The sequence below is a fragment of the Malus domestica genome, chromosome 04 (assembly GCF_042453785.1).
Source record: "Malus domestica chromosome 04, GDT2T_hap1".
NCBI classification, from domain to species: Eukaryota; Viridiplantae; Streptophyta; class Magnoliopsida; order Rosales; family Rosaceae; genus Malus; species Malus domestica.
In genome coordinates this window covers 17,520,809-17,545,401 of record NC_091664.1, presented here as the reverse complement: position 1 = coordinate 17,545,401, position 24,593 = coordinate 17,520,809, and the positions used below count along the sequence as shown (strand labels likewise).

General features: G+C 38.1%; 3 protein-coding genes across 3 annotated transcripts; 2 read left to right on the top strand and 1 right to left on the bottom strand.

Annotated features, from left to right (window-relative positions):
• The first annotated feature begins 241 nt into the window (after positions 1 to 241).
• On the top strand, positions 242 to 679 carry LOC108173197 (uncharacterized mitochondrial protein AtMg00810-like). The gene has a single exon (XM_017331853.1). It carries the CDS (start codon positions 242 to 244, stop codon positions 677 to 679), a length of 438 nt encoding a protein of 145 aa, XP_017187342.1.
• Positions 680 to 8,515: 7,836 nt separating this feature from the next.
• On the top strand, positions 8,516 to 11,820 carry LOC103433229 (BTB/POZ domain-containing protein At5g03250). The gene is made up of 4 exons (XM_008371465.4): positions 8,516 to 8,788; positions 9,232 to 9,301; positions 9,514 to 10,737; positions 11,065 to 11,820. Exons 1-4 carry the CDS (start codon positions 8,730 to 8,732, stop codon positions 11,584 to 11,586), a joined length of 1,875 nt encoding a protein of 624 aa, XP_008369687.2. The 5' UTR covers positions 8,516 to 8,729; the 3' UTR covers positions 11,587 to 11,820.
• A 1,700-nt stretch (positions 11,821 to 13,520) lies between these two features.
• LOC103433230 (cytokinin riboside 5'-monophosphate phosphoribohydrolase LOG3) lies at positions 13,521 to 17,158 on the bottom strand. Its single transcript, XM_008371466.4, has 7 exons — positions 16,876 to 17,158; positions 16,289 to 16,386; positions 16,139 to 16,169; positions 15,234 to 15,333; positions 14,285 to 14,355; positions 14,045 to 14,188; positions 13,521 to 13,910 (listed from the first exon to the last, which is right to left on the bottom strand). The coding sequence occupies exons 1-7, from the start codon at positions 16,996 to 16,998 to the stop codon at positions 13,818 to 13,820; spliced, it is 660 nt and encodes a 219-aa protein (XP_008369688.1). The 5' UTR covers positions 16,999 to 17,158; the 3' UTR covers positions 13,521 to 13,817.
• Between the last annotated feature and the right edge of the window lie 7,435 nt (positions 17,159 to 24,593).

Here is a 24,593-nt window from a genome sequence, read left to right as displayed (position 1 = left end):
TCCATGTTTGTATATCAGGATCAGTTTCATAAGATGATTTTGCTTCTTTATGTTGACAACATCGTGCTCACATGTAGTAGTCAATCCTATTTACAAGCTTTATCAATACCTTGGGCACTGAATTTGACATCAAAGACCTTGGCCGACTTCATTACTTTCTTGGTATTGAGGTTACATATGAGAAAGGTTATGTTCATCTTAATCAGGCTAAATAGCTCTTGATGTCCTTCAACACAGTAACATGTTGGCATGGAAACCGGTTTCTACACCAATGTCGTCTAAAGGCAGCCTTTCCCGTACCCATGATACTCCCCTATCAGACCCCACCCCATATCGACAGATTGTCGGTGCTCTCCAATATCTCACAATGACTCGTCTCGACATTTCGTATGTTGTACAACATGTTTCTCAGTTCATTGGATCTCCCACTGATGTTCACTATGAAGCAGTCAAATGCATCCTACATTATCTCAAAGGTACCCTTGGACATGGCTTCCCTATTCGCTATTCTACTGATTCCTTATTTGTTGTTGCCTATTCAGATGCGGATTGGGCAGGTTGTCCTGATACCCGCCGGTCCACTACTGGGTATTGTGTCTTTTTTGGACCTAATTTAATATCCTGGAGTGCAAAGAAGCAACAGACTGTTTCACGTTTGAGTGTTGAAGCTGAGTACTGAGCCTTAGCCTATGCATGTGCAGATACTATATGGATTCAAGGTCTTCTCCATGAACTTCAGCATTATCTCGCACATCAAATTATTCTTATTTATGACAATTTAGCTGCCACGTATCTTGTTGCCAATCTCGTTTTTCATGCTTGCACCAAACACATTGCTATTGATTATCATTTTGTTTGCAAACGTGTCACTTCGAGCAGTCACCAGGTTCACTTCATCCCTTCTACTCATCAACTAGCAGATGTTTTTACCAAGCGCTTGTCTGCTGATCGTTTTAGGCTTCTTATTTCCAAACTTGTCTATTTTCCAATGTCAAGTTTGTGGGGGGATGTTAGGGAGTTACAATAGTTAATGACACTAATTATAGAATATTGGCCAATTGTTCGTTATATTGTAACTCCATATTTATGTGTATGTTTATGGTCTTTAAGATGTAACCATAGAGTATTATCTACTCACTTGTGTGCGTGTATATATATATATACTGTATATTGAGGAAAATAAGTTTCTACAATGCTTTTGTATTCATTTTAGAGTTGGGTGTTTAGAACCCTAGAAATCCAGTTTTCTTCAGTGAATTTGGACGGTTTCCGGTTAGAATTTATCACTGGCCTAGTTTTGAAAAGTGTTTCCCTTGTTGAGCTCTAGCTACCACGTAAATTTGAGCTCATTTAGTTAATGTTGAAAATTCAAGTTTTCTAAACGCTCCACCTTGGCTACCACGACGTGTGGAGGTGCGTGGGACCGTCCACAAGTGTTGTCTAAGTACCAAATACTTTCTAGTGACCCTATGAACCTATGTCCAGCTTGGTTTCCCGAAATTCAATTGTTTGGTGTGGTGATCAAATTGGACCACCACTTGTTTGTGTGATTGACGACAATTTGATCGTTGGATCGTCGTACAATTTTGTGAGCACCCTAGTTATCAGTTATTAGACCTTTGAGAACTTATAGATCGGAAATCCGATGTGCGGATCTTCCGGATTGAATAACCGTAGATTATTGACCTTAATGGACCTACCTTATTGACGATTGACGTTCTAGTCAACGTGCTCTACTCTAGAGTGTCGTTTATCTCTAGTTTGTTGTTGAGGCTTGATGGAGCTTACTTGGCTCATTACGATGACATGTCGTTTCCAGTTGACATGTGTCTTGATATATGTACTAGTGGCACCATATTGAGTTATACTTGTTTATTAAATGTGCTTTCTATTAAATTGTTATTTTTATTTTTAGCGTCGATCTATGTTTATTAATTGTGATTCAACTGTAGCTTGGAAACATTTATGAAATGTGGTTAGATATGTATAATTAGTATGATGTGTATGATTGTTTTTATGACGATGTGAACCCAGAATATTATGAGAAGTATTATGTAGAACTTTTATGCTTGTATGATAAGATAGTTAGTGGTCATAAGAAGTTGATAGTGCAAGTGATTACGATGTAAATCATAACGAATGAGATAAGGGTAAGTGGTTTTTGTGTTAATCTAACTGCATCATGTAGCAGTGGTGTATGGATGGTCTTGCTTGGTTAATCCGCGTTGGGGGACCATACTATTTATGGATTGCGCTTGGTTAATCCGTGTTGGGTGATCCTTATAGCCCTTTATATTTAGGGGTGATCATGCTTGGTTAATCCGCATTGGGTGATCATTGCCTAATAGTTATGTAGGTGTGACCCTGCTTGATTAATCCGTATTGAGGGTCACTACCTACTTGGTTATCTTGACCTTGTTTGGTTAATCTGTGTTGGGGGGTCACTAGTGGTCCTGCTTGGTTAATCCGTGTTGGGGGACCATATTATATATGGATCGTTCTTGGTTAATCCGTGTTGGGCTATCTTTATGGCCATGTATGCTTAGGAGTGATCATGCTTGGTTAATCTGCGTTGGGTGATCACTTCCTAACAGTTGTAGGAGTGACTCTATTTGGTTAATCCGCGTTAGGGGGGTCACTGCCTACTTGGTTACTTTATCAAGGGTGGCTTTGCTTGGTTAATCTGCTTTGGAGGGCCACTTCCTTTTTGGTTACTTATGTAGGGTTCGGCCGAACTGCTTCCTTCTAACCCTAGTTTTTTTTTTATACATATATGAATGATGGTTTTGAGAATCTTGAGGTTTGAATTAGAAAAGCTGTTGGATGTCTGGGTAACTCATTCGGAGTTTACAGCGACTTGATTATGATTTCATAAAGCATCATTCTATACTCGATGTTTATAGATTGTTATCGATGGTCTGTTTTTACTAAATATCACATACTTGTATAATTGTCACTCACCCGAGCCTCGTAGTTTATCTCAGTGTCTGATTGGCCCAATGTACCATTTCCATGATGTAGGCATTGATTTTACATGTGACATATCTGGGTAGATTATGAGAAGCCACTTGATATTTTGGATTCCGTTGAGTGGTCCGGAATCCTTGCTCTTGCTCATTTCCATAAGGTTAGTCTAGAACCCTAGATTCGAACGAATGAGAATTACCCGCACAAGACCTTGTGAATACAAATTAGATTTACCATGTTTATTACTTATAATCCAATTAGGGAATTATATAGAGTTCTTTAATTAGATTCATAAAATGATATGTTATCGGATTGTTTGATTAATGTAGTTAAATGCTAAGATCATTCATCTTTTATTCATGAATTGTTTAATTGATGGGATTGTGGAATGACGTTGAATATGATTGTTATTATTATGATTATTTTAGTTGATCAAGGTACCTTGAGATTAATATTGTGCTTCATTGGTTATTTGATATGTTACATGCTATGGATGTATCATGCTGAAGATCAAGTGAATGATGTGATAATTGTTCGAGTGTAATGTATAACGAACTATGAATGGCTTGATCCCTATTGAGGGTACGAAGGCAATCTAACGAGAGATTAGATACAACCATAAGATATACGAAAAATCACTACGAAATTTGATTATGGAGTTGTAATTTGCCATATTCCGGAGGCGGAATAAGTTTGAGATACGAGTTTTGGTGACGTCACGTGTCGATCATGGGCACATGTTGGGATCGGGGTGTGACATTAACAAACTGCCCAGACCTTTCGACATATTTTTGGAGTACTCCATTAACATGTATCGCCTCAATTTTCGCGTGGCTTGACAAAATAGAACCAAATCATCCGCAAAGAACACATGAGAGAGAGGCTTGGCTAAATGGTTGAATGTCATCCCCCTGATGTGCCTAACCCTCTCCTCATTTTGAATTAAGGCAGATAAACCTTCATCACAAATTAAAAACATAAATGGTGTTAAGGGATCCCCCTGACGGAGTCCCCTACATGGTACTATGTGACCCGTGACCTCCCCATTAATAATCACATTGTATGAGACTGTTTGCACACACTCCATTACCCACTGACCGAAAATATCATCAAATCCCAATTTATGCAACATAGCATTCAAAAACGGCCATTCAACACAGTCATAAGATTTTTCCATATCCAATTTTAACGCCATAAAATTAATACCTTCATCATTCCCTTGCTTCATGTAGTGTAGCAATTCATGAACCACCAAGATGTTATCTGAGATTTGTCTTCTAGCTACAAACGCTGACTAGTTCTGCCTAATTACTTTAGAGTTAACTTTCTTCAGCTAATTACTTTAGAGACAACTTTCTTCAGCCGGTTCGTCAGAACCTTGGAAATAATCTTATACACTACATTACATAATGATATTGGCCGAAATTGGGTAATATTTTGTGGGTTGTCCACTTTTGGAATAAGTACAATATTGGTATGGTTTAACTCATTTAACAACCGCCTAGTCTGGAAAATAGGATTTGACCATACCTAGAACCACACCACCCACCATTTCCCAATGTGTTGAAAGAAACCAGCATTAAACCCATCCGGACCTGGGGATTTAGTTGGGTGCATTTGGTAGATAGCAATCTCAATCTCTGCATCAGTCACCAGAGCAATCAATAAATTATTATTCAAACTCCCCACCTTACTCGGCACACATGAGATAATCTCATGAAAGCTAGTGGCCCTAGCCAAAGAGAATAAGGAGTGGAAATACTGAACTGCAACCTCCTGAATACACTACCTGTTCGTGGACCAAGATTCGTCTTCCTCCTCTAACCCTCGGATGGCATTCCGTCATCTCCGTTTCATAGTCTAAGCATGAAAAAATCTTGTATTTTTGTCTCTTTCCTACAACCACTGCACTCTGGACTTCGTCCACCAATAGATTTCTTCATTTTTAATTGCCCGTGTGAGCTCCGCTTCCATCTCCCAAATCATAAAAAGTCGATTGCTAATATGCATTTCGAAGGGCTTCCTTCAATCGGCAAATTTCTTGTTGTTCATTTCGCCTAGCCCTTTTCCGTCACCCTAGTAAACAATGTTTGACATTTTTCAAGTTATTCACCAATCTATGGGCATGAGACCCACCTTGAACACTAGTCCAACCATGCCACACCACCTCAGCACACTACTCATCTTGATTCCACCATGGGTCATACATAAATCACTTCTTCCATCGAGGTTGGCCCACCTCTAACGAAAGTACCAACATGATTAGTATGTAATTTGATAAAATAATAGGTTGCTTATAAGATTGAAACTAAAAGAAAACATTACCCCAAATAGGCGTAATTTTTTTTTAGTGACTAGTGTAACATAACCTTTGAGGTGAGCCAAATTACATATTTGAAATGACCGGTGAAGCAAACGAAATATGAAATCTCATATTCAGCCACCAAACAAATTGACCAAAAATTATATATAGCGAGACTACAAAATACAACAAACTCATATTAAATTTCTAAAATTATTGCAAAGAATAGACAAACTAAAAAAAATATAAGCACATCAAAAGAGTGTCCCACACCAAAATTACACGTTTAAACTGTTGTGTTCCTTCTGAGTGCAAATATGAGGATAGTATAGCGGCACAAGTAAGGGTGTCGAACCACAAGGACGGTTAGACCTCTACGGATTATTAGCTTTAAGTGAACCCTAATTAAACAATAAAAATAACAAGTGTGATTTGGATTTTTGTTTTGAAAACTAAAGTAGCTTAAAAATCTAAACAAAGTTAAAATGAAATTTGTCCAGAATAAAAAGGGTATGTAGAAGTGGCTAAAAGACAAGTTTTTATGGGGTAAAAGAGGCTACAAGATATTCCAAAGAGATCCTAACAACTTAGCTTTTATTTTGCACGTTTTTGCATTATTTGATATGTCCAAATCGGGCTAGCAATCCCAATTCATTTACCATTATGCTCTAGGTTTTCTAACAAGCCACATTCGCCTTAAATTCTTTATTTGGACTGTAAAACAAGCAACAACTTTATTTGGACTTTTAAATAGGCAACAACTTTACTTGGACTTCAAAACAGGCCACAAAGCTTTTTTACACATTATATTTTCACTTCTTTTGCCTCAAATGAATCTTAAAATACATGTAACTACATACTAACACAAAATAGGGTATAACGCAACCAATTTAACTGGAAAACATCACAAAGAGACTAAAAATTAATGATATAAATATACGAAATATATGAGTTATCATAAACTTGACTATGAAAAAAGATTGTCAATCCCTAAAAATTAGGTCCCAAATTCAAGAGAAAATAGTTAGAACTTGGCTTGACATTGGAGTAGGAATTAATCATTTCCTTCTTCTACCTACTCAAACTCAAACTAGGATTAGTTAAACTCTCATTAATCTTTTAAGTGGAGACGTGTGACTTAGTTCACTACAAAATTAATTATGATTCTAAATCTATGAAACTAGCTTGTTAGATGTGTAACATACAAATATTATATATCGAAGATCATTATTGTTTATATATTTACGTTGTTTCTAACTTTGTATTGTAATTTGTAGACAATATCAGTAATTAATCTAACAAATTTAGACTTAAGTCTAATTAGTGCAGCCCAATTAGTAATGAGTGGGTCAACTATCTAAACTGTCTTAGTGGATGAATAGAGTGGCCACTGAGTCGTGAGTGGAGGGCTCATATCTTTCATGCATTTTATCTTACGACTTTAGAGTTTAGAGTCGCATCCTCTCCATGCAATGCAGGTGGCCCTCAAATTCAAAGGCAGGCAGGCTGCTCATACTAATAAAGACTATAGATTTAGATATACTTTAATAATATACACTATACATACATATATAAATACTTTAATAATATAAACTTTACATACATATATGATATACATATATATATGGATTAATTGGGGACAACATTAAAATCACACACATGTAGAACAGGTTGGCGGAGGCGGATGCAGAGCCGGCTGGGCTGCCGATGCCGGCGCAGAGACTTGATTACATGATGTGATTTGTAACATTCGTAAAAGCTTCACAAGTAATTAAATTTAAAAACAAAACAATGGGCTAGCCATAAGACTCATATATATGGTCCATGAAACGAATATTTATGGAAAATTCTTGAGCGGCCTGACTGCTGGGTTATGGGGGGTTTAAAACCAACACCACCCCATGCTCAAATCAAACTTCCATTTTTTTAATCGTTTCAAGGAACTTTGGTCTTGTTGCTGTCTTTCACTCTTTCAGTAGAAGAGAAAATCCTGCAACCCGTTTCATCATACGTATCATATATCTGTCTGTCTTTCTTCTTAATATAACTTATTTTTCGATATGCATCTCTAGTGTGAATGTTTTTGGAAATTATTATCAGCAAAATTCATTATATACTTCTTATCACAAGTGTATTTTTCTTTCTGATTATAAAAAGTTTAGAATACAAAATGAAAATTTTGAAGTACCAATAACAATTCATTTTTTTTAGTTATAGCAGAGGATCCTGAAAGCTGAACATATCCTACTATGATCTATCATCCTATCCAACATTATTTTCAGTGCTTATGTATGTCTTTTCTTGATGATATTGGGGATATAGAGGAATCAAACACACGACTTTGATACAAACTTATGTTTTAGTGTACATACATAATCTAATAGCTAGAAAGATGTCCTTATATTATGCATTAGCCAAATATTAGACGTAACACTGTTTTAAGGAAACAGTTTCTTTAGTGCTAATCACATTTTACACATTTTGGTTCGGAGTGATTGTTTAAAGTGAGTTTCAATATTTGCACATTGCCTTATGAGATTTTTAAAATATATACATATAACATATTTACTTTTCCGTACATACATTTGATTGTTTGGTTTTTCGTTACGATGACGATGTGAGAAGCTTGAGACTAATTTTTGAGTTAATGTGAAAATTACACTTGTACCATATATTAGATAAAATAGATGAATAATATAAATTGATATGATTCCAAAATCTCAGGATTTAATGTAAGAAAATTAATATTTCGTGATCCATTTTGGAAAATCACCTAAATCGATTAAGAATGTAAAATGCAGTTGAGCCATTTCTTTATTAATCAACGGATGAACAACAGAGGACATGTAAGATTTCAAATCCTTGCTATGAGTGGACAATTTATATGTTGAAGCTCTGTCCGTCCATACTGTGATTTTATTTGAGGTTGACAGAGTACGGGCAGACATAGCATCAACCGAACCCTAACAGCAAAATTTAACAAGTTCAAACAATTCCAACCCAAGCCCAACTCACACTTTTCCAAGACGTCCAAACAGGTACAATTTAGGTTCAAGAGGATTCAGTGTTTTTGGAGCCCAAGCTATAACTTATGGCCGTTTCTGAGAACATTTGTAGACGTGGCAAAAAGCCGAGTCCGAGTGGAAAGGAAGGCGACAGCAAAACACAAGGGAATCAAGAGTTGAGTCTAAATCGCTACTCCAGATGGAGCCACTGTAACTGTTTGAACCGCTTCCTTCTCCCCTTCACTTCTTGCTTTAGACTCGCTACCTCTCTCTCTCTCTCTCTCTCTCTCTCTCTCTCTCTAAACTCTGAAACTATTTTCCACAAATGATAAGCATGCCACGTTCACTCTCACTCACATTTTCACCAAAGTCTTTATCTGATCGGCATTTCTTGCTTCACTTATTAATTTCATGATTCCAAGCCTGCCCATTTTACAAAACCACCACCAGAACTCATGGCTTGCATGAAGCTTGGAGCTAAGTCTGAAGCATTCCATCGCGAAGGCCAAACTTGGTAACCCCTTTTTTCATATGCTCTGATGCACTATTACAAACCAATATATAGAATCGATGAACTAGAAATTGCCCATCTGGTGTTTGCTTGTTGTACTCGGTAATATATAAGAAGCAAGAAAGTTTAGTACTTTGATTATATATGCATGTGTTAATTACGTATAATTTGTAAACCCATTTGATAGAGAATTCATTAGCAACAGAAAGTAGCTACGGGTTTTGTTTATATGAACGTGAAGTGAACCCATTTATTGGATTAGAGTCCTGCTAGCTACCCACCACATGGGGTTTGTATAACGACTAGCAAAGATGGATTCTTTTGAGGAATATTATGAGGTCTCCTGCAATGTATTTGATTCTGTGATAATTAATGCTATTGCGTTGTGACTATATTAGGTGATTTAAGCTATGTTTATATGGATCTGATTTGTGTTTCTCATTCAGGCTTTGCACAACCGGGCTTCCGAGCGATGTTGTGATTCAAGTTGGGGAAATGTCTTTTCACCTCCACAAGGTGCATTTTGTTTGATATATCTTTCCAGTTGAAAACAATAACATTGTGTATGTGTGCGTGTGCGTGTGCGTGTGTGAATGACTGGGTGCATCATTGTATTGATTTCCATTTGCTCTGTCTACACTTGTTTTGTAATTTTCTTATTTAGTCGAACTTTAATTGGTGTGCGAGCTATGCTCTCGTTTTAGTACTCATTTTGGCCATTACTGCAGTTTCCGTTGCTTTCTAAAAGTGGGCTACTAGAGAGGCTTATCGAAGAGTGTTCTAGTGAGGAAGGATCTTCTTGTGCCTTGCAACTTCATGGTGTGCCCGGGGGAGCTAAAGCATTTGAGCTTGTAACCAAATTCTGCTATGGCGTCAAAATAGAACTGACTGCTATGAACGTAGTCATCCTTAGATGTGCAGCAGAATACCTCCAAATGACTGAAGATTACGAACAAGGAAATCTCATTGCGCAAACGGAGGTTTTCCTTACTGAAGTCTTCAGCAATTGGAGAGACTCCATAGTAGCTCTTGAAACATGTGAAGAAGTTCAACAATATGCTGAAGAGCTCCACATTGCTTCACGATGCATTGATTCCTTGGCTATCAAAGCTTGTGCAGATCCAAAGTTATTCAGTTGGCCTATATTATCAGGAGAAAATGACATGAAGAACCCAACAGCCTCATGGAATGGAATAACTTCTGATGACGCTAAGCCCCAACCTCTCGCTGATGATTGGTGGTATGAAGATGCATCCTTACTTAGCTTACCTCTCTATAAGCGATTGATTCAAGCCGTTGAATTGAAAGGAATGATGCCTGAGAGTATTGCCGCTTCTCTCATATTCTATGTTAGAAAGTATCTCCCCTTGATGAATAGACAGTCGAGCTTTCATGACACAAATTATGTAAACTCAGGCACCACCATTTCTAACATTTCTGAGGCAGACCAGAGGGCTCTACTTGAAGATATCATGGGGTTACTTCCTCATAAGAAAGGAGTCACATCCTCCAAGATTCTCCTTAGGCTGCTACGAACGGCTATGATCTTACATGCAAGTCCGTCATGCAGAGAAAATTTGGAGAAAAGGGTAGGTGCCCAGTTGGACCAAGCTGTGCTCATAGATCTTCTCATACCAAATATGGGCTATTCTGTGGAGACTCTTTACGACATAGACTGCATTCAGAGGATTCTTGATCATTTCATGTCAGTAAACCAGGCTTCACTTGCATCATCTTCCCCATGCATAATCGAAGAGGGGCAACTAATGACTGGCACTGATCCACTGACACCTATTACTATGGTAGCCAGTCTGGTGGATGGATACCTTGCCGAGGTAGCACCAGATGTTAATTTGAAGTTACCAAAATTTCAGGCACTTGCTGCTGTCATCCCTGAATATGCCCGGCCGGTGGATGATGGCATATATCATGCAATCGATGTTTTCTTGAAGGTAAATCAAACTTAAGTGCATGGCGTATGAACTAATCTTCATGACATAATGATATTTAGTTTCACCTTAGATATAGTCTGGCGAAAATGTCGATGGATTTCTATTGAGAGTAGAATTCTGTGAATAGCATTGCACTGTAAATTTTACATCAGCCGGTCCATATGTTACCGTCACAGTACTCGAAAACTTCCCAATTTTTAAACTAGGGCATTACTAATATGTCAGTATAATCGGGAGTACCACACATTGTTGGGGTAATATTTTTCTACGACTTTGGTGTCTTTCTGATCATGCATGCTAACAACATTGCATTTTTCAAAACCTTAGGCACATCCTTGGCTTACAGATGCTGAAAGGGAGCAACTCTGCAGACTCATGAACTGCCAGAAGCTTTCTCTGGAAGCCAGTACGCATGCAGCTCAGAACGAAAGATTACCTCTTCGAGTAATTGTTCAAGTCCTTTTCTTTGAACAGCTTCGACTCCGCACATCAATTTCTGGCTGGTTCTTTGTTGACAATCTTGAGAACTCACAAAATCCCAGCGGAAACCTTGGGCTCCCCGCCAAAAATGATGTGTCCGGTCAAGTGGACGCTGCACAAGACCAAGCTGTGGGTTTCGATCATCATGACATGAGGGAACGTGTTTTAGAGCTTCAAAAGGAGTGTTCAAGCATGAAGAAGGAGCTCCAGAAGCTGGTCAAGGCCAAGAGAAGTTGGAGCATCCTTCCCATAAGGTTAGGTTTTAGAAAAAAGTTGGAGCCTTGCAATCCGAAAGAATCGAAGCCCACTGATCGGATTCCGGTACCAACATCATGCTGCAATGGACAACAAACTCATGAAAACAGCTAGTGAGTGGCTCTTTCAACCTCAAGCCCTAATTTTTATTTTAAATTTTTTATTCAATATATTCCATTGTCTCTTGAATGTTAGAAGTTGCTTATTCTCTTGCATCTGTAAATTGGATTAAGTGGTGCATTGTTTAGAAGAAGTTAGGTTGTTATTCAATTCAATCAAATTATATACCTTGTTGAACATAGGTGGCTGAAATTAAAAAGAATTTAATTTCATAAGATCTTTTATTTAGACCTTGAGTCTTATTATTCACACTTCTACTCAAAATGTTAGAAATTCTCTACCTCATATAAGTTGAGTTTGCTTGAGTTGGGCCGATACTAGCATGGTAAACCGCAAACATTGCGCGGTCTAATCTGCTATTATAACCTATGAGGCCCGAAATAGAAGATTGTACAAACTATATGGATCAAAATCATAATTCTCCGTCTTCAAAAGGAAAAGAAATAATGAAGAATTGGTCAATGCACCATGTCACGACAACCCAACATAAGCGTCACGTCTCACAGCTTGACACGATTTACATCTATGAGTCCTTGCTACAACTGTAGAAATGGAATCCGATAATGTCCTATTCGAACTGGTGTCATAGATTGAATTTCCTGGAGATTTTCTCGTACATTTTCAGCCTAACTTGCTCAGAGAAACTTTCTGAAAAAATGAACACTTGTTTCCCTCTTTTTTAATAAAGCTTTGGGCCTATTGGCAAAAATCATAACAGATAGGACTGCACTGTAGGAGTTTTGTCCTCCTACTCTTATTCCAAATGTTTCCACTGTCGTTTGATAACACCATCTCTCTATGTCCCATCTTTGTATTTTTCACACTGGAAGTTTGAAAAAGAACCTCTACCAAGAAACTCCAAAAATTGACTCCTCAAAGGCTCAAACCAACAAGAGCTTTGGATGTGATCGGACATATACCTCTCTCTCTTCTTCATGTGACGAGTGAGATAGAGAAAAAGAGATGTATTCATGTTACGTGTATGGTGTGATTTGGTAAGTGAGATAAAGAGTGGAAAATATAGTTACGTGATAATTGAGATAGAAAGAGAGATAGTATGGTCACATTAGTTATTGAGAATGATCCGTTTCCAGTTAGATGCATGGTGCCACATGATGAGTGTCCACTGAGAGATAGGATTATATTTCCAGTTACATGTATGGTGTCTCGTGATGAGTGAGAAAGACAAAGATATAGGGTCATGTGATGAGTGAGATAAACGAAAGAGCATAGTCACATAACGAGTGAGAGAGAAAAAAGAGGGATATCTTCAATTACTAGTTAAATTACTCAATCAGTGAGAGAGTGACACGAGAATATATCCCCTTTTCACAAGTACACAGTTAGTGGAATCAACCACAGGCACCTAGAAGAAACTGGGTCCTAACTGTCCCAGAAAATTGGCCTTTTACTTTTCTATGTACATAACAAGTGGCCCTCCATAGGCCACAAGTCACATGTCATTGTCTCATTCCTCCGACAGCAAAGGGCACCCCTTTCGTTTTTCTCAAGATTGGCCCCCGTTCCTCCAAATTCCAATCAAACATTTACTTGACAAATGACTCGCACCTCTGGTTTGCTGGCTTGAAGCCCCACTCTTGGTGTTGGCCTTAGCTTCCCAACCTTAACAGAAAAGCATTACTGGAAAAGATGGAACTCTATCTGCGTCCGCAAACAACAATTGGCAACCTCTTTCTTTCCTTCTTTCTTTGTTAGTGACACTTCTGTCCTTCTAAATGGGACCATTGGTTCTGTTTTTCCAACCACGTGTCAATGCATTGTCAACCCATTTGCTCAATTCGTTGATACAAGCAATGTCATGGGAGGAGAATGGAACACGGTACACCGCATGCAGAGACACATGGTATTAATCGTTTGAGTTACAGACTGCTTGCGGTAAGACACAACAAAGTGAAAACAAAAGCATATGTGCTGAAGAATAAATGTATAAATTAGTTACTATAGGGGAAGGTTCACAAAAGCCTCAAGTGCTGCTCAGTTACTTACAAGTTAAGAAATGGGAAGGAAATTTCCACAAACATAGAATATTGAAGCTTCACATAGTGAGGTCAATTCCAATAATTTACATTGGAAAAACAAAAGCAAAAAAAGAAAGATCCCCCGATCAGAAATTTGGAGTTCTACAAGTTAGCCTCTTCAACTTCCAAAATTCCAACAAGCTTTAGTGCTTTAGTGGTTGAATGCTGCCTTACAAGCCCATAATATCATCTAGAGATGTCATATTCTTGTGTGTAGCCAAGCTGCTCTATCTCCCAATTCAACTTTGGAGCAACTCTTTCATGACATGGGACGTAATCCTGCACCACCAAAAGTAACCAAACATCAAAACAAATTTTCAAACCAAGCGATGTGCTCCCATCCCCTTGCATAAGAGTTCGAATCCCTCTCTATCCCGTAGATTAGAGTATTTTAAACAACGTTTTGAAATTACCTCCAGTTTCTTCACCAGCTCCTTGGCTGTTGGCGCCGATATAATTATGTGGCGGGCGCTCGGGCTAACAAATCCCTCTTCCACAGCCTTGTCGATGAACGATAGCAAGGAGTTGTAGTATCCATCGACATTCAGCAATCCCACCTGCACACAGACAAGAACAATAGGTGGATAAGCCTAAAAAGTTGATGAGTTTTACGTTCAACTAGTAATAAAAATGCAGAAAAAACAGGGAATTACTGGCTTGTCATGAATTCCAAGCTGAGCCCATGTTATGACTTCGAGTAACTCTTCCAGAGTTCCGTAACCACCTGCAGTGAAAAACTAAATCAGCTTTTGCAGTCCCAGAAGCTGCACAGTTCACGTCTTACATTGGTAATAGTTAAGTTAACACGTATGTAATGAAAGAGATGAGCGCAATAAGGACACAGAATAGAGGGGCAAAACAAGACAACGAGTACTAGGATAAGGACAAGGACTTTGTTGGGGTGGAAGGGTAAAAAGAGATTTGAAATACCGACTTGTTCCATCTGGACTTTTTAACCTTGGTGTAATGTTTTGACTGACCATGGAATATGAATACTTACACTTTTACTGTCAAAAACATATGCTTGTAGAGGGATTTTTTTATTATTTATTTTGACGATGGATATCCTAAATTAAAAATTTACACGGAGAAAAATTCGAACTCAAATGCAAGGGGAAACTCCGGATGTCGGGTATATGAATGAAGGTGGTGAGCATCATATTCCCTGCAGGTGCAGGTGCAGGTGCTCGTTGGCAAACCCAATTGGTGCAAGTCAATATATACAGCAAACGACTATATTTAGCTAAACAGGATATTAACCGGCACAAGCAGAAGCAGATTTCCTCAGAAAACCTATAATTTTGAGTGTAAGATGTTGACGTGTCATGCTCTGGGGACTCTTAACCAGGGTGTTTCTTGGGTTTTGTGTTAGAGCAATTTTTCATAATTTACAAATTTATACAATCACAATCTGAATCAACATTGTCAAATATCAGTGCTATCATACCACAAAAACAGATTGTTTCAACAATAAATTATCAAGATTCTCTTGCCAAATCTTTGTGCTTCAATGTTTAAGAATTCTGGTGTATGAGAGAGAGAGAGAGAGAGAGAGAGAGAGAGAGAGAGAGAGAGAGAGATTGGTTGAGGACTCATACTAACCGGGCAAGGCAATAAAAGCATCTGAGTGCTTAGCCATCTCTGCCTTTCTTTGATGCATGCCTGCAACTGCCTTCACTTCCCCCACAGTCTCACCAGTTAACTGCAAAATGACATCCATGCACACGACAAAACAAACAAATTAAACAATTAGAAGGGAGAGGGAGATTTGTAGGTTTGTGCAGCAACGCAATGATGAGTTGCAGAAACGATGAACTCAATGCAAAAATTTGAACCCCAGCCAGTAGTTTTGAGACGTAAGAATAAACAAAGTTCGATAGAGAGAAAATGCCAAGACAGAAAAGCACAAGAAGCAAAATTACTTTATAGCTCAAGTGAGCACGGCATGACGAATATTTTTTAGTACTTCGGAGTATCTGATACTTCAACTGATTTGGCCGTTAGGTCTTGGTAATTATATCTTTTAACCAATGATCTAACTGTAACCCGCCCGGAGTCTAAGATACCTGAAGTACACTAGAACTCAAAAGAATCAGAGATGTGGGATATTATTATTAGGGTTATTGGGCTAGTGCCAAGTACTCATGTGTGTAATGGATAAGCCTCCCCAACCAAAGCATCCATTGAAGAAGAAACTGAATTCTAGGGCACCAAACAGAGAATAACACAACCCAAAAGCAAGAAAACAAAACCCAAAAGGGAGAAAAACAAAATGAACCCGAAAACAGTAGCTAAAAGTGCTCACATCATCCCCACTCAGAAGAAATAAGAAAAGCAAGTGACTAAAAAGAAAGAACAGAGCAAAGCAAGTGATTAAAAAGAAAGAACAGAGCATTAATCGTAATCCCTATAAATATACACACATATAATAATGTGTTTATATATATATATTGTATTCTTTGCAACCGGAGAGTTGAAAGACTTTTATGTGGCTGGAGGAAACATACCTCTCGAGGCATGAGCGTCTTGGGAATAACTCTGCAGGGGGAGACAATAACATGACAAAATCAGTGTGCAATGCAGAACTAAACCAACCATAATTCTTTCTTAATCTCTTTTTTCTTTTAATAATCTGAGATTTGATAGAATAAAAGTACCCAATGACATGGCGACCACCATCATGAACAGCTTGTGAAACCAAACCCATCAGTCCTATGCTGCCCCCTCCATACACCAGATCAATGTTCCTTGAAACCTTCAACAAAAATGTTCAAGTTATGAGTTTAGAGAGAGAGAGAGAGAGAGAGAGAGAGAGAGAGAGAGAGCAACATTTTTTTGGCATGCATTCTGCTAAAATTTCTCTAAAACTCTCATGATCCAAGTGACAGACAAGTTAAAATCATAATGTGGTTGTCCCAATAAAAACAGAACAAGTTAACATGAAAACATAACAAAACACAAAGATGATCAGCTAATTCCAAGCAAAACCCATCTCACAAAACAAGAAACAAACACAAAAACATGCTCACAAATCACATTCAAATCCAAATGAGAGAAAAATTCAAAAAACTTTTCCAAGAACCCATGTGTCAAGAAACCGCCACAAAACTATATTTGAACCTATCTGCTCTCCCCACTAAACCCATGTTCGAATCACTCTCTGCGTAGTTTAGATGAATTTAAATGTATAATATCCTATTGCTTTTCAAAAGAAAAAGGAGAAGAAGAAGCCATGGTTATATACCAGTTCTTTGCCAAGCTCAATGGCAGCATCCTGGTAACTGCTCTTCTTCCCTTGGCTGCTCCCACAAAACACACAAATCCTCCTAAACCTGGATTGCTGCTGCATTTCACTCTCAATCTCCATTTCTCTCAACTTTTTCAGTTACTTTACAAAATCTAATGAATAATTTAAGACAACTTTTTCTTTTTCCTTTTGCCAGTTCCTCTGTCTCTGTTTTGCTTCTGACCTCTGTGTTACAGAAAAAAAGAAAATTCAACTCAGAAAAACCTCCCAACTTTGTGTTGGTGGTGCCGTTTCTCTACATGCGTATTTATAAGCCCCCCTCGCACGTGAGTGCCTCGTCAGCACGCTTGAAGCTCGCACGCTTTGCAAACACACACACACACACACAAGTGCACAACTACAAAGCATTGGCACGCGTGGACCACTCTGTTTTTATTTGTGTTTTTCTTGATTTTCTTACATTTTTTAATGTCACCCCTTTGTTGATTTCGTGATCATAAAACTTAGGGCATAAATAAAGTTGTCCCAATTTTTTATTTACGAAATGTCTGTTTTGTTTTATTTTTCTCCGGAATAATGTTTGAAAATTGAAAGTAAAATAGAAAGAATGAGAGTGCTATTAGATTGTCAATGAACTGAACTATCAACTATACAGGAGAAGTCCTTCTTTATACAAAAGGATCGAAGGGTTTGACTTGTTACAACTTGGAAGCTTACAACGTGTAGAGGACTCACACATATGCAACTGAAGTTCGATTCTTGCGTTTCTCTTTTCTTATGTTATGATAAAAAATACAACTACATAACTAATGCAACGCCCCTTGTGAAGTGTAAAACCCATTTTTAGATTAATGACAATAATGCTCGGTTCATTAAGCTACGAAACTAATTAGAGAAGAACCATTATCCCTAAAATCATTATCAAGGGAAATTAATTCTTAAGGCCTTGTTTGGTCTTTAGGATTACAAACTTCTTCTTTTTTCATGAGTAATCCAATATATCTAAATTGGACACAATTTTTTCATTTCTTCCTTCTACGGACATTGAAAATAATGATTTATCCGTTCCAGTCCAATCATGTGTACCAAACTAAGATTAAGTCTCAATAATGTATGTCGTGCATGAGGATTATGGAAGAGCTTAATATGATTGAGAGAGGGAGTGAGTTTTGTATTAAAACTTTTCCTTGCAAGTATTTATTGACTTTTTTTAATTAGAGGAATTTTATCCGACACCACATCATGCTTTACGTCATATAAATTCTTGTTTTAATTTCCAAGATCATGTGAATTATATGAAAATGGTCCAACATTTGGCATGAAGAGAAATGCTAAGGAGACTCTCACAAAGTGAGACTCGTCATGGACTCTTTGCCACATCATCCTTTTGACACATTATTTTATAATATTGGCACGGGAATTGTGTCACAAAGATGAGGTGACGGAAAGTCAGCGGAGAGTCCATGAACAATCCCATTATATATATTTTTTTTTTAGAAATGGTACGATATTCATTAAACGGCAAAGAATACGTACAACCTAAGGATAGTGTGCATACTGGGCCTCGATAAAAACCTTGTCGGGGATTTCAACCTAGTCGAAGGGAAAAAAAGTGTCCCGTACAACAATGTAACCTATCCTCAGCTGAATAATAAAAAAAATTGCATTCCCTCTTCAACTAAAACATCTTGGAGTAAATCTGGAGGCTCCTCAAACCACATAAACTCTTGAGAACTCCCAATGCCCATACGAACAAGACGATGAGGTGCAGAATTACCCTCCCACTGCACATGGCAAACCTCGAGTGAGCCATCCCTATGAGGAAGAATCTAACATCGTTTATTACAGGGACCAAGTATGAGCAATCTTCCCATTGATCCTTCATTGCCGCAAGCACCAAGCTAGAGTCTCCTTAAAAAATAATCTTCCAGCTTATAGGACAATCATTTTTAACCAATAAAACTGCATTTCGAAGAGTAATCAATTCCACATGAAATGTAAATTGTGTCATCTATATAGGACCTACAGAAGCAGCAAAAAACTCCCCCAAATGATCACGAATTACCACCCCAAAGCCCCCTCGAATCCCATTTCGGCTCCATGCCCCATCAAAATTACCAACTTCAGGTTTCTGACACTGCTGCACCTCTTGGCTAGCCTTCTTAGCAGCCCCTTTATGCCACTTATGAAACTCAATCAACCATCCCTCAGCTCTTAGCATGACCTCCTGTGGCGGGAGTGAAATACCATTCCAAACCATATCATTCTCTTGCTTCCATAGAGCCCAAATCAACATCAAACAAAATTCAAAACAAGATGACTGAAGCTATAGAGATAACTGAGAGATCCAGTGCACTAGAGGCAGCCCATGATCCATCTCCACCCTCAGCCCCAAACTTTGAAACCAGACCATCCTCGCCAAGGTACAATCTCGTAAGGCATGCTCGACAGACAAACAAATAGATTAAAGCATCCACTAGCATTTCTCTTGGTAGGAATACTTTTTTTTTTTTTTTGAAGAGAAGACGATATCATTAACTTAAAAAGATTACAAAGTTTCTTGGATGAAGAGATCCAGAATAACACTAGGAGGCTCCTCAACCCAAACTACTATTGTCCTAATTGACAATGCTACATTTGCCAAATAATGAGCAATACCGTAACTATTCCTAGAAACAGAAATAAACTTAGAAGCAGTAAAAGAATCTGCAATATATAAGACATCCCCTGCTAACAAATCTATAGCCGAAGCATGATCCACACAAGTATTAATGATGGAAATTGCTTGGGAGGAGTCACTTTCAACTTGAACCTTCTGATAGTCAAGCCTTTGAGCTAGTGCAACTCTATACTTAACCGCTAGTAATTCAGCTTAAAGGGCCGACGACACTATGGGAAGAAAACATGTCTATGCTACCACAAAAAATCCATGCGCATCCCGGAGTACCACACCAGCCCCCCTTCGCATGTTCCTGGAATTTAGTCGCTTCATCCACATTTAATCGCACCTAATCCTCTGCCACCCCCTCATGCCTCACACAACTACCTTCCTCATGCCCAACCTGAGGGCGCGGTTGCTAAGCAGCAGGTGTGAGATCTACTGCAACCTGGAATTCCTGCAATCAGGCCAGGGTCTGCTGAGCAAAACCTCCAGGAAACCCTAGTTTTCCCTTCAAAATTCGATCATTCCTCTTCTGCCATAGGTGCCAGACAACAATACATATAAAATCGAACGTCGAATGGTGATTTTGTAGCAACAATAAAAATCATTCCTTAACAGATCCGCTACGAACATAATCAACTAGAAAACTGCATAGGGTTGCAAACCATGTAGCTTTTGCAAAATGACAATCTTTAATAACATGCACCACCATCTTCGGTTCTTTATTACATAAAACGCACATCGAATCCGAAGGAACTCATTTCTTAGTCAAATTTTCTTTTGTTGAAAGAATGTTTTGACACGTCCTCCATACCATATTCCACACTTTTAACAGGACTTTGGCCTTCCATATAGCTTTCCGTAGCGGAGTAAATAGATTACCACCAGAAGCTGAAGAAGAAGCACTCACGAACGATGGTTTTACGTAGTCCCAAGCAACCCAATATGCACTCGACTGTGAAATGTCCCATGTCGGTATAGTGCCATATTAGCTTATCAGAAGGAAGGCGATAACTAATAGGCAAAGCACAAATATGTTCCCTGTCCTCCTTGTCAAAAAACTTACTCAATGTGGCGTCACACCACGTTCTCCTTTCCACATCAATAAGCTCATGCACCCTCATATCTTCCTGAGAGGGAGGCGGACGAGTTATGGGTCGAAAGGACGAGGGTCTAGGCACCCACCTATCCTTCCATATCCTTACCAAAGCCCTATCTCCAATCAACCATCTCGAACCTTTCTCCAAAACTACTCTAGCCTTGAGAATGCTAGACCAACAATAAGACGAAGATGAGGGAACCAGAGCGTCCCAAAACGTAGTATGGGGAAAGTATTTAGCTTTGAACAACCTTGCAATTAACAACTCCGGATATTGAATAATGCGCCAACCCTGTTTCGCCAATACTGCCACGTTAAACGCATAAAGATTCCGCAACCCCATGTCACCTTCCGGCTTAGCAAGACACAACTTATCCCATGACTTCCAATGAATTTTCCTCGAATTTGGATCACTACCCCACCAAAACCGAGCCATTAGTTGATGTCTCATAAAAAGTCTTTGGAAGAAGGAAACAATTCATAGCATATGTAGGCAATGCCTGAGCCACCACCTTCACAAGTAGCTCATTTCCCACCCCATTTAAACACTTCCTTTTCCACCTACTCAGCCTCTTATAACCCCATATAAGAAAATGTTTGCCGTTTATTCTTACCCACAAAAGTAGGCAGGCTCAAATAGCGCTCATGCCATTCTACCAATTGGACTCCCAAAAAATTGGCAAGTCCTTGCTGCTCCCGGTCGTGCACATTAGCACTAAACACAATGCTACTCTTCCCCAAAATTTATTTCCTGCCCTGACACTTGCGAGAACACATCCAAAATATGTTGGACCTCTGCACAGTTCTCCAACTTGGCTTTTCCAAACAAGAAACTATCATCGGGAAACAACAAATGATGGATACTAGGAGTGCCATCACAAATCCGAATTTCGCTAATGACTCCCCGCTGCTCCTTGTGTGCAATAAGCGCCGACAAACCTTCAATGCAAAGGAGAAATAAATAGGAAGATAAATGATCGCCTTGACGAAGACTACAAGACGGCACCACATACCCACATGTCGCTCCATTGACCAAACAAGAGTACAAAACCGATTTCACACACATCATCAACACTGCCACCCATCTACTATCAAACCCCAACTTCAACATCATAGCTTCTAAAAATTCCCATTCCACCTTATCATACGCCTTACTGAGATGCAACTTGAGTGCAAAAGATCCCTCTCGGCCCCACCTTTTATTATGAAGAAAATGGCCTATTTCCGACGCCACCAAAGTGTTGTCAGAAATCAACCTCCTTGGGATGAAAGCATTCTGATGTGGAGAAATTATTGTATCCAAAAATTTCTTCAAGCGGTTCGCATCGCCTTTGCCCCAATCTTGTACATTACATTACATAAACTAATCGGACGCAATTGTGACATCTCTTGCGGCTGATTCACCTTAGGAATTAAGACAACGTGAGTGAAACAAGCCTACCGTAGCAGCCTTTCGGAGGTGAGAAAAGAACGAATAGCAATCACCACATCATTCTTTACGGCATGCCAGAACTTTTGAAAAAATACTTTTAACTACTCTATTCCTTAAGACAAACAAATAGATTAAGACATCCATAAATAGTAATGCCAATAATGTCGCATACGCTAGATTAGGCAAAAAAATGCAAAGATGTTAAAACAATAAACCCAACCTAATTTAAAAACCATCCACTAGTGTTCATTTAATTAACAACAATCTAGCGAGCGGCCATTCTCTTTTATTTTACTCAAGATAATAAACTTTAAGAACACAGACAAACATCCATTTTTTAACCTAGGAAAAGGCCAAAAAATGGACAATCCCACAGGGGGGTATATATTAATTTAAACCATTCAAGGTAGGCATCACCGACTAATTTAATTGTATTTTTATGACATTTTAACATTTACGTATATTTATGTGAGGTAACTAGAAAAGTATGGGTAATTTCTGAAGCAAATGGTGGTGGTGGATAAATATATGGAGCATTGTGCATATATGATTGAATAAAAAACATTAATGGGTTATGACCTACCAGCTTGTGCCCCCATCAACCCTCCTTCACTCGACACACTTGTTGTGAGCATAGGAAACATTTCCAATTTTCTTTTCACGCGCTCCTTCACCTCCCTATATCCACCACCCTCCGCCACCCTCTCCACCTCCACCTCCCTCTTCACTTCTCCAAGCATGCTGTCCCCAATACGCATCGATCTACACTAGTATCCCTATTTGCATTGCCTCTTCTCCCATAGAATATCTTCTTCTCCATAAACCCACATTTTTACATTAATGGAAGGAAAATGATTTCTCTTACGAGACTATGCGACAACATAAGATGCTTCTGTATCGTGAATCTAATTAAACTATTGACCGTATTATAATAAAGAAGTGTTCTCTTACTAACTATTTAGAAGCATAACATGCTTATGTTATTTAGACCAAACCTGAATCATCACAAGTATTTATCTAACTTTATACTTGTGTGGCAATAGAACATTACTGATTTGCTAAATAGGAAAATGTTATTTCTTACTAGACTATATAACAATATAAGGTCAAATTATAAATCTGAATCATTAATTGTATTTTTTTATTTATTAAAATTTACAATCTATATTCACAACTCATCAAGATAAGCATTCATTTGCAACGTATACGAATTAAAGAAATAATTATTACTAACAATACAAAATTCTAAATATACACAACAATTCCCTAAAGAAAAACAGTTTCCTCTATAATGTTACCCCATTTGCTAATGGGGTGTGATATCCACACACCCCATTTTACTTCTCACACACCTTTTTAATTTTCGGCTGTTGAATCGGATGAATTGAAGAAGATCAACGGACATAAATTATCAAAGAGTGTGTGAGAAGTAAAATAGGATTTGTGGATAACACACCCCTTGCTAATTTGTTGCTAATCATATTTTGTGGGCTGCTTGCAATTTTTGCTGCATAAAATTATTATTAGGTTAAGCTTATATTTTAAGTTTTGTTCATTGTCTGGATTGCAGGAACTGAACCCATGCCCTTAAAATAATATGCTGTACCATGTTTCATTTTAATATTTGCCCTAATCCCCAAATTGGCCTTTCTGGCTGTTTCTGTTCACCTCTCTCCTTTGTCTGTCTACTTAATTCTTTGTCCACCTCCCTATATAAGTCCCTATGTTTGGAGATTATAAACTCATAATTACTATTCGTAGTAGGGGATTGAGCTTATACTAATATAGTATGTATAACCCTTGTGCATGCTTGCATGCGCGTTTAAGGCATGTTTTTATGTGTTTGTTAGTTAAAAAAAATTGATTATAATATAACATACCCACATACAAACATACACTAAAGTCATTAGTACTAATTATGGCATTTTATTAAGACTATATATCTTTGTGTTCTCCAACTGTTACTTATATCCCATTGCTATTAGTTGAAGTAATATTCTTATGTAGACATCTTTGCTAACACTACACAATAAACACAGCATAATTTGGCTCTGCCGCAATTACTTTTTTTTTTTTTTCAAAAATAGATCAGTTGGTAGCTTTATCTTGGCAATACCCTTTTTCGAGGACTTTAATTATTTAAATAACATCTTATTGAAAAAGATTCTAAATTCAAATCTAATAACGGATAAATGTTGACTAATTACGATCATGGATAAAAATCAAGTAACATCACACATGGAGGCCAAGACTTGAATGCCACTTAAACTCATAAACAAAAGGGAAAAACGCATCATATTCTTTTGTAATGCAAGATACATGTAGTACATATTATTGTAGCTAGCAAGTTATAAATCCACGACAAAACTTCTTTATTTATTTGTTATTTTATAGATGAAGATAGGTCTTAGCCCTCTACATCAATTATTTAATCAAGTAATGTTTAGTTTATACATAAATTTCTAGTATTATGACTATTATCCCAGAGCATAGTACAATAATACGTCTGCTATACTGTGTGG

What these genes read in the sequence shown, in the direction of transcription:
- LOC108173197 (XM_017331853.1), top strand. Translation starts at nt 242, where the DNA reads ATGTTGGCATGGAAACCGGTTTCTACACCAATGTCGTCTAAAGGCAGC.
- LOC103433229 (XM_008371465.4), top strand. Translation starts at nt 8,730, where the DNA reads ATGGCTTGCATGAAGCTTGGAGCTAAGTCTGAAGCATTCCATCGCGAA. An exon ending in TGTCTTTTCACCTCCACAAG is followed by an intron (nt 9,302 to 9,513) that starts GTGCATTTTGTT and finishes CCATTACTGCAG; the next exon opens with TTTCCGTTGCTTTCTAAAAG. An exon ending in CAATCGATGTTTTCTTGAAG is followed by an intron (nt 10,738 to 11,064) that starts GTAAATCAAACT and finishes TCAAAACCTTAG; the next exon opens with GCACATCCTTGGCTTACAGA.
- LOC103433230 (XM_008371466.4), bottom strand. Translation starts at nt 16,998, where the DNA reads ATGGAGATTGAGAGTGAAATGCAGCAGCAATCCAGGTTTAGGAGGATT. An exon ending in TTGAGCTTGGCAAAGAACTG is followed by an intron (nt 16,387 to 16,875) that starts GTATATAACCAT and finishes TTTTTGTTGAAG; the next exon opens with GTTTCAAGGAACATTGATCT. An exon ending in TGCTTTTATTGCCTTGCCCG is followed by an intron (nt 14,356 to 15,233) that starts GTTAGTATGAGT and finishes TTTTCACTGCAG; the next exon opens with GTGGTTACGGAACTCTGGAA.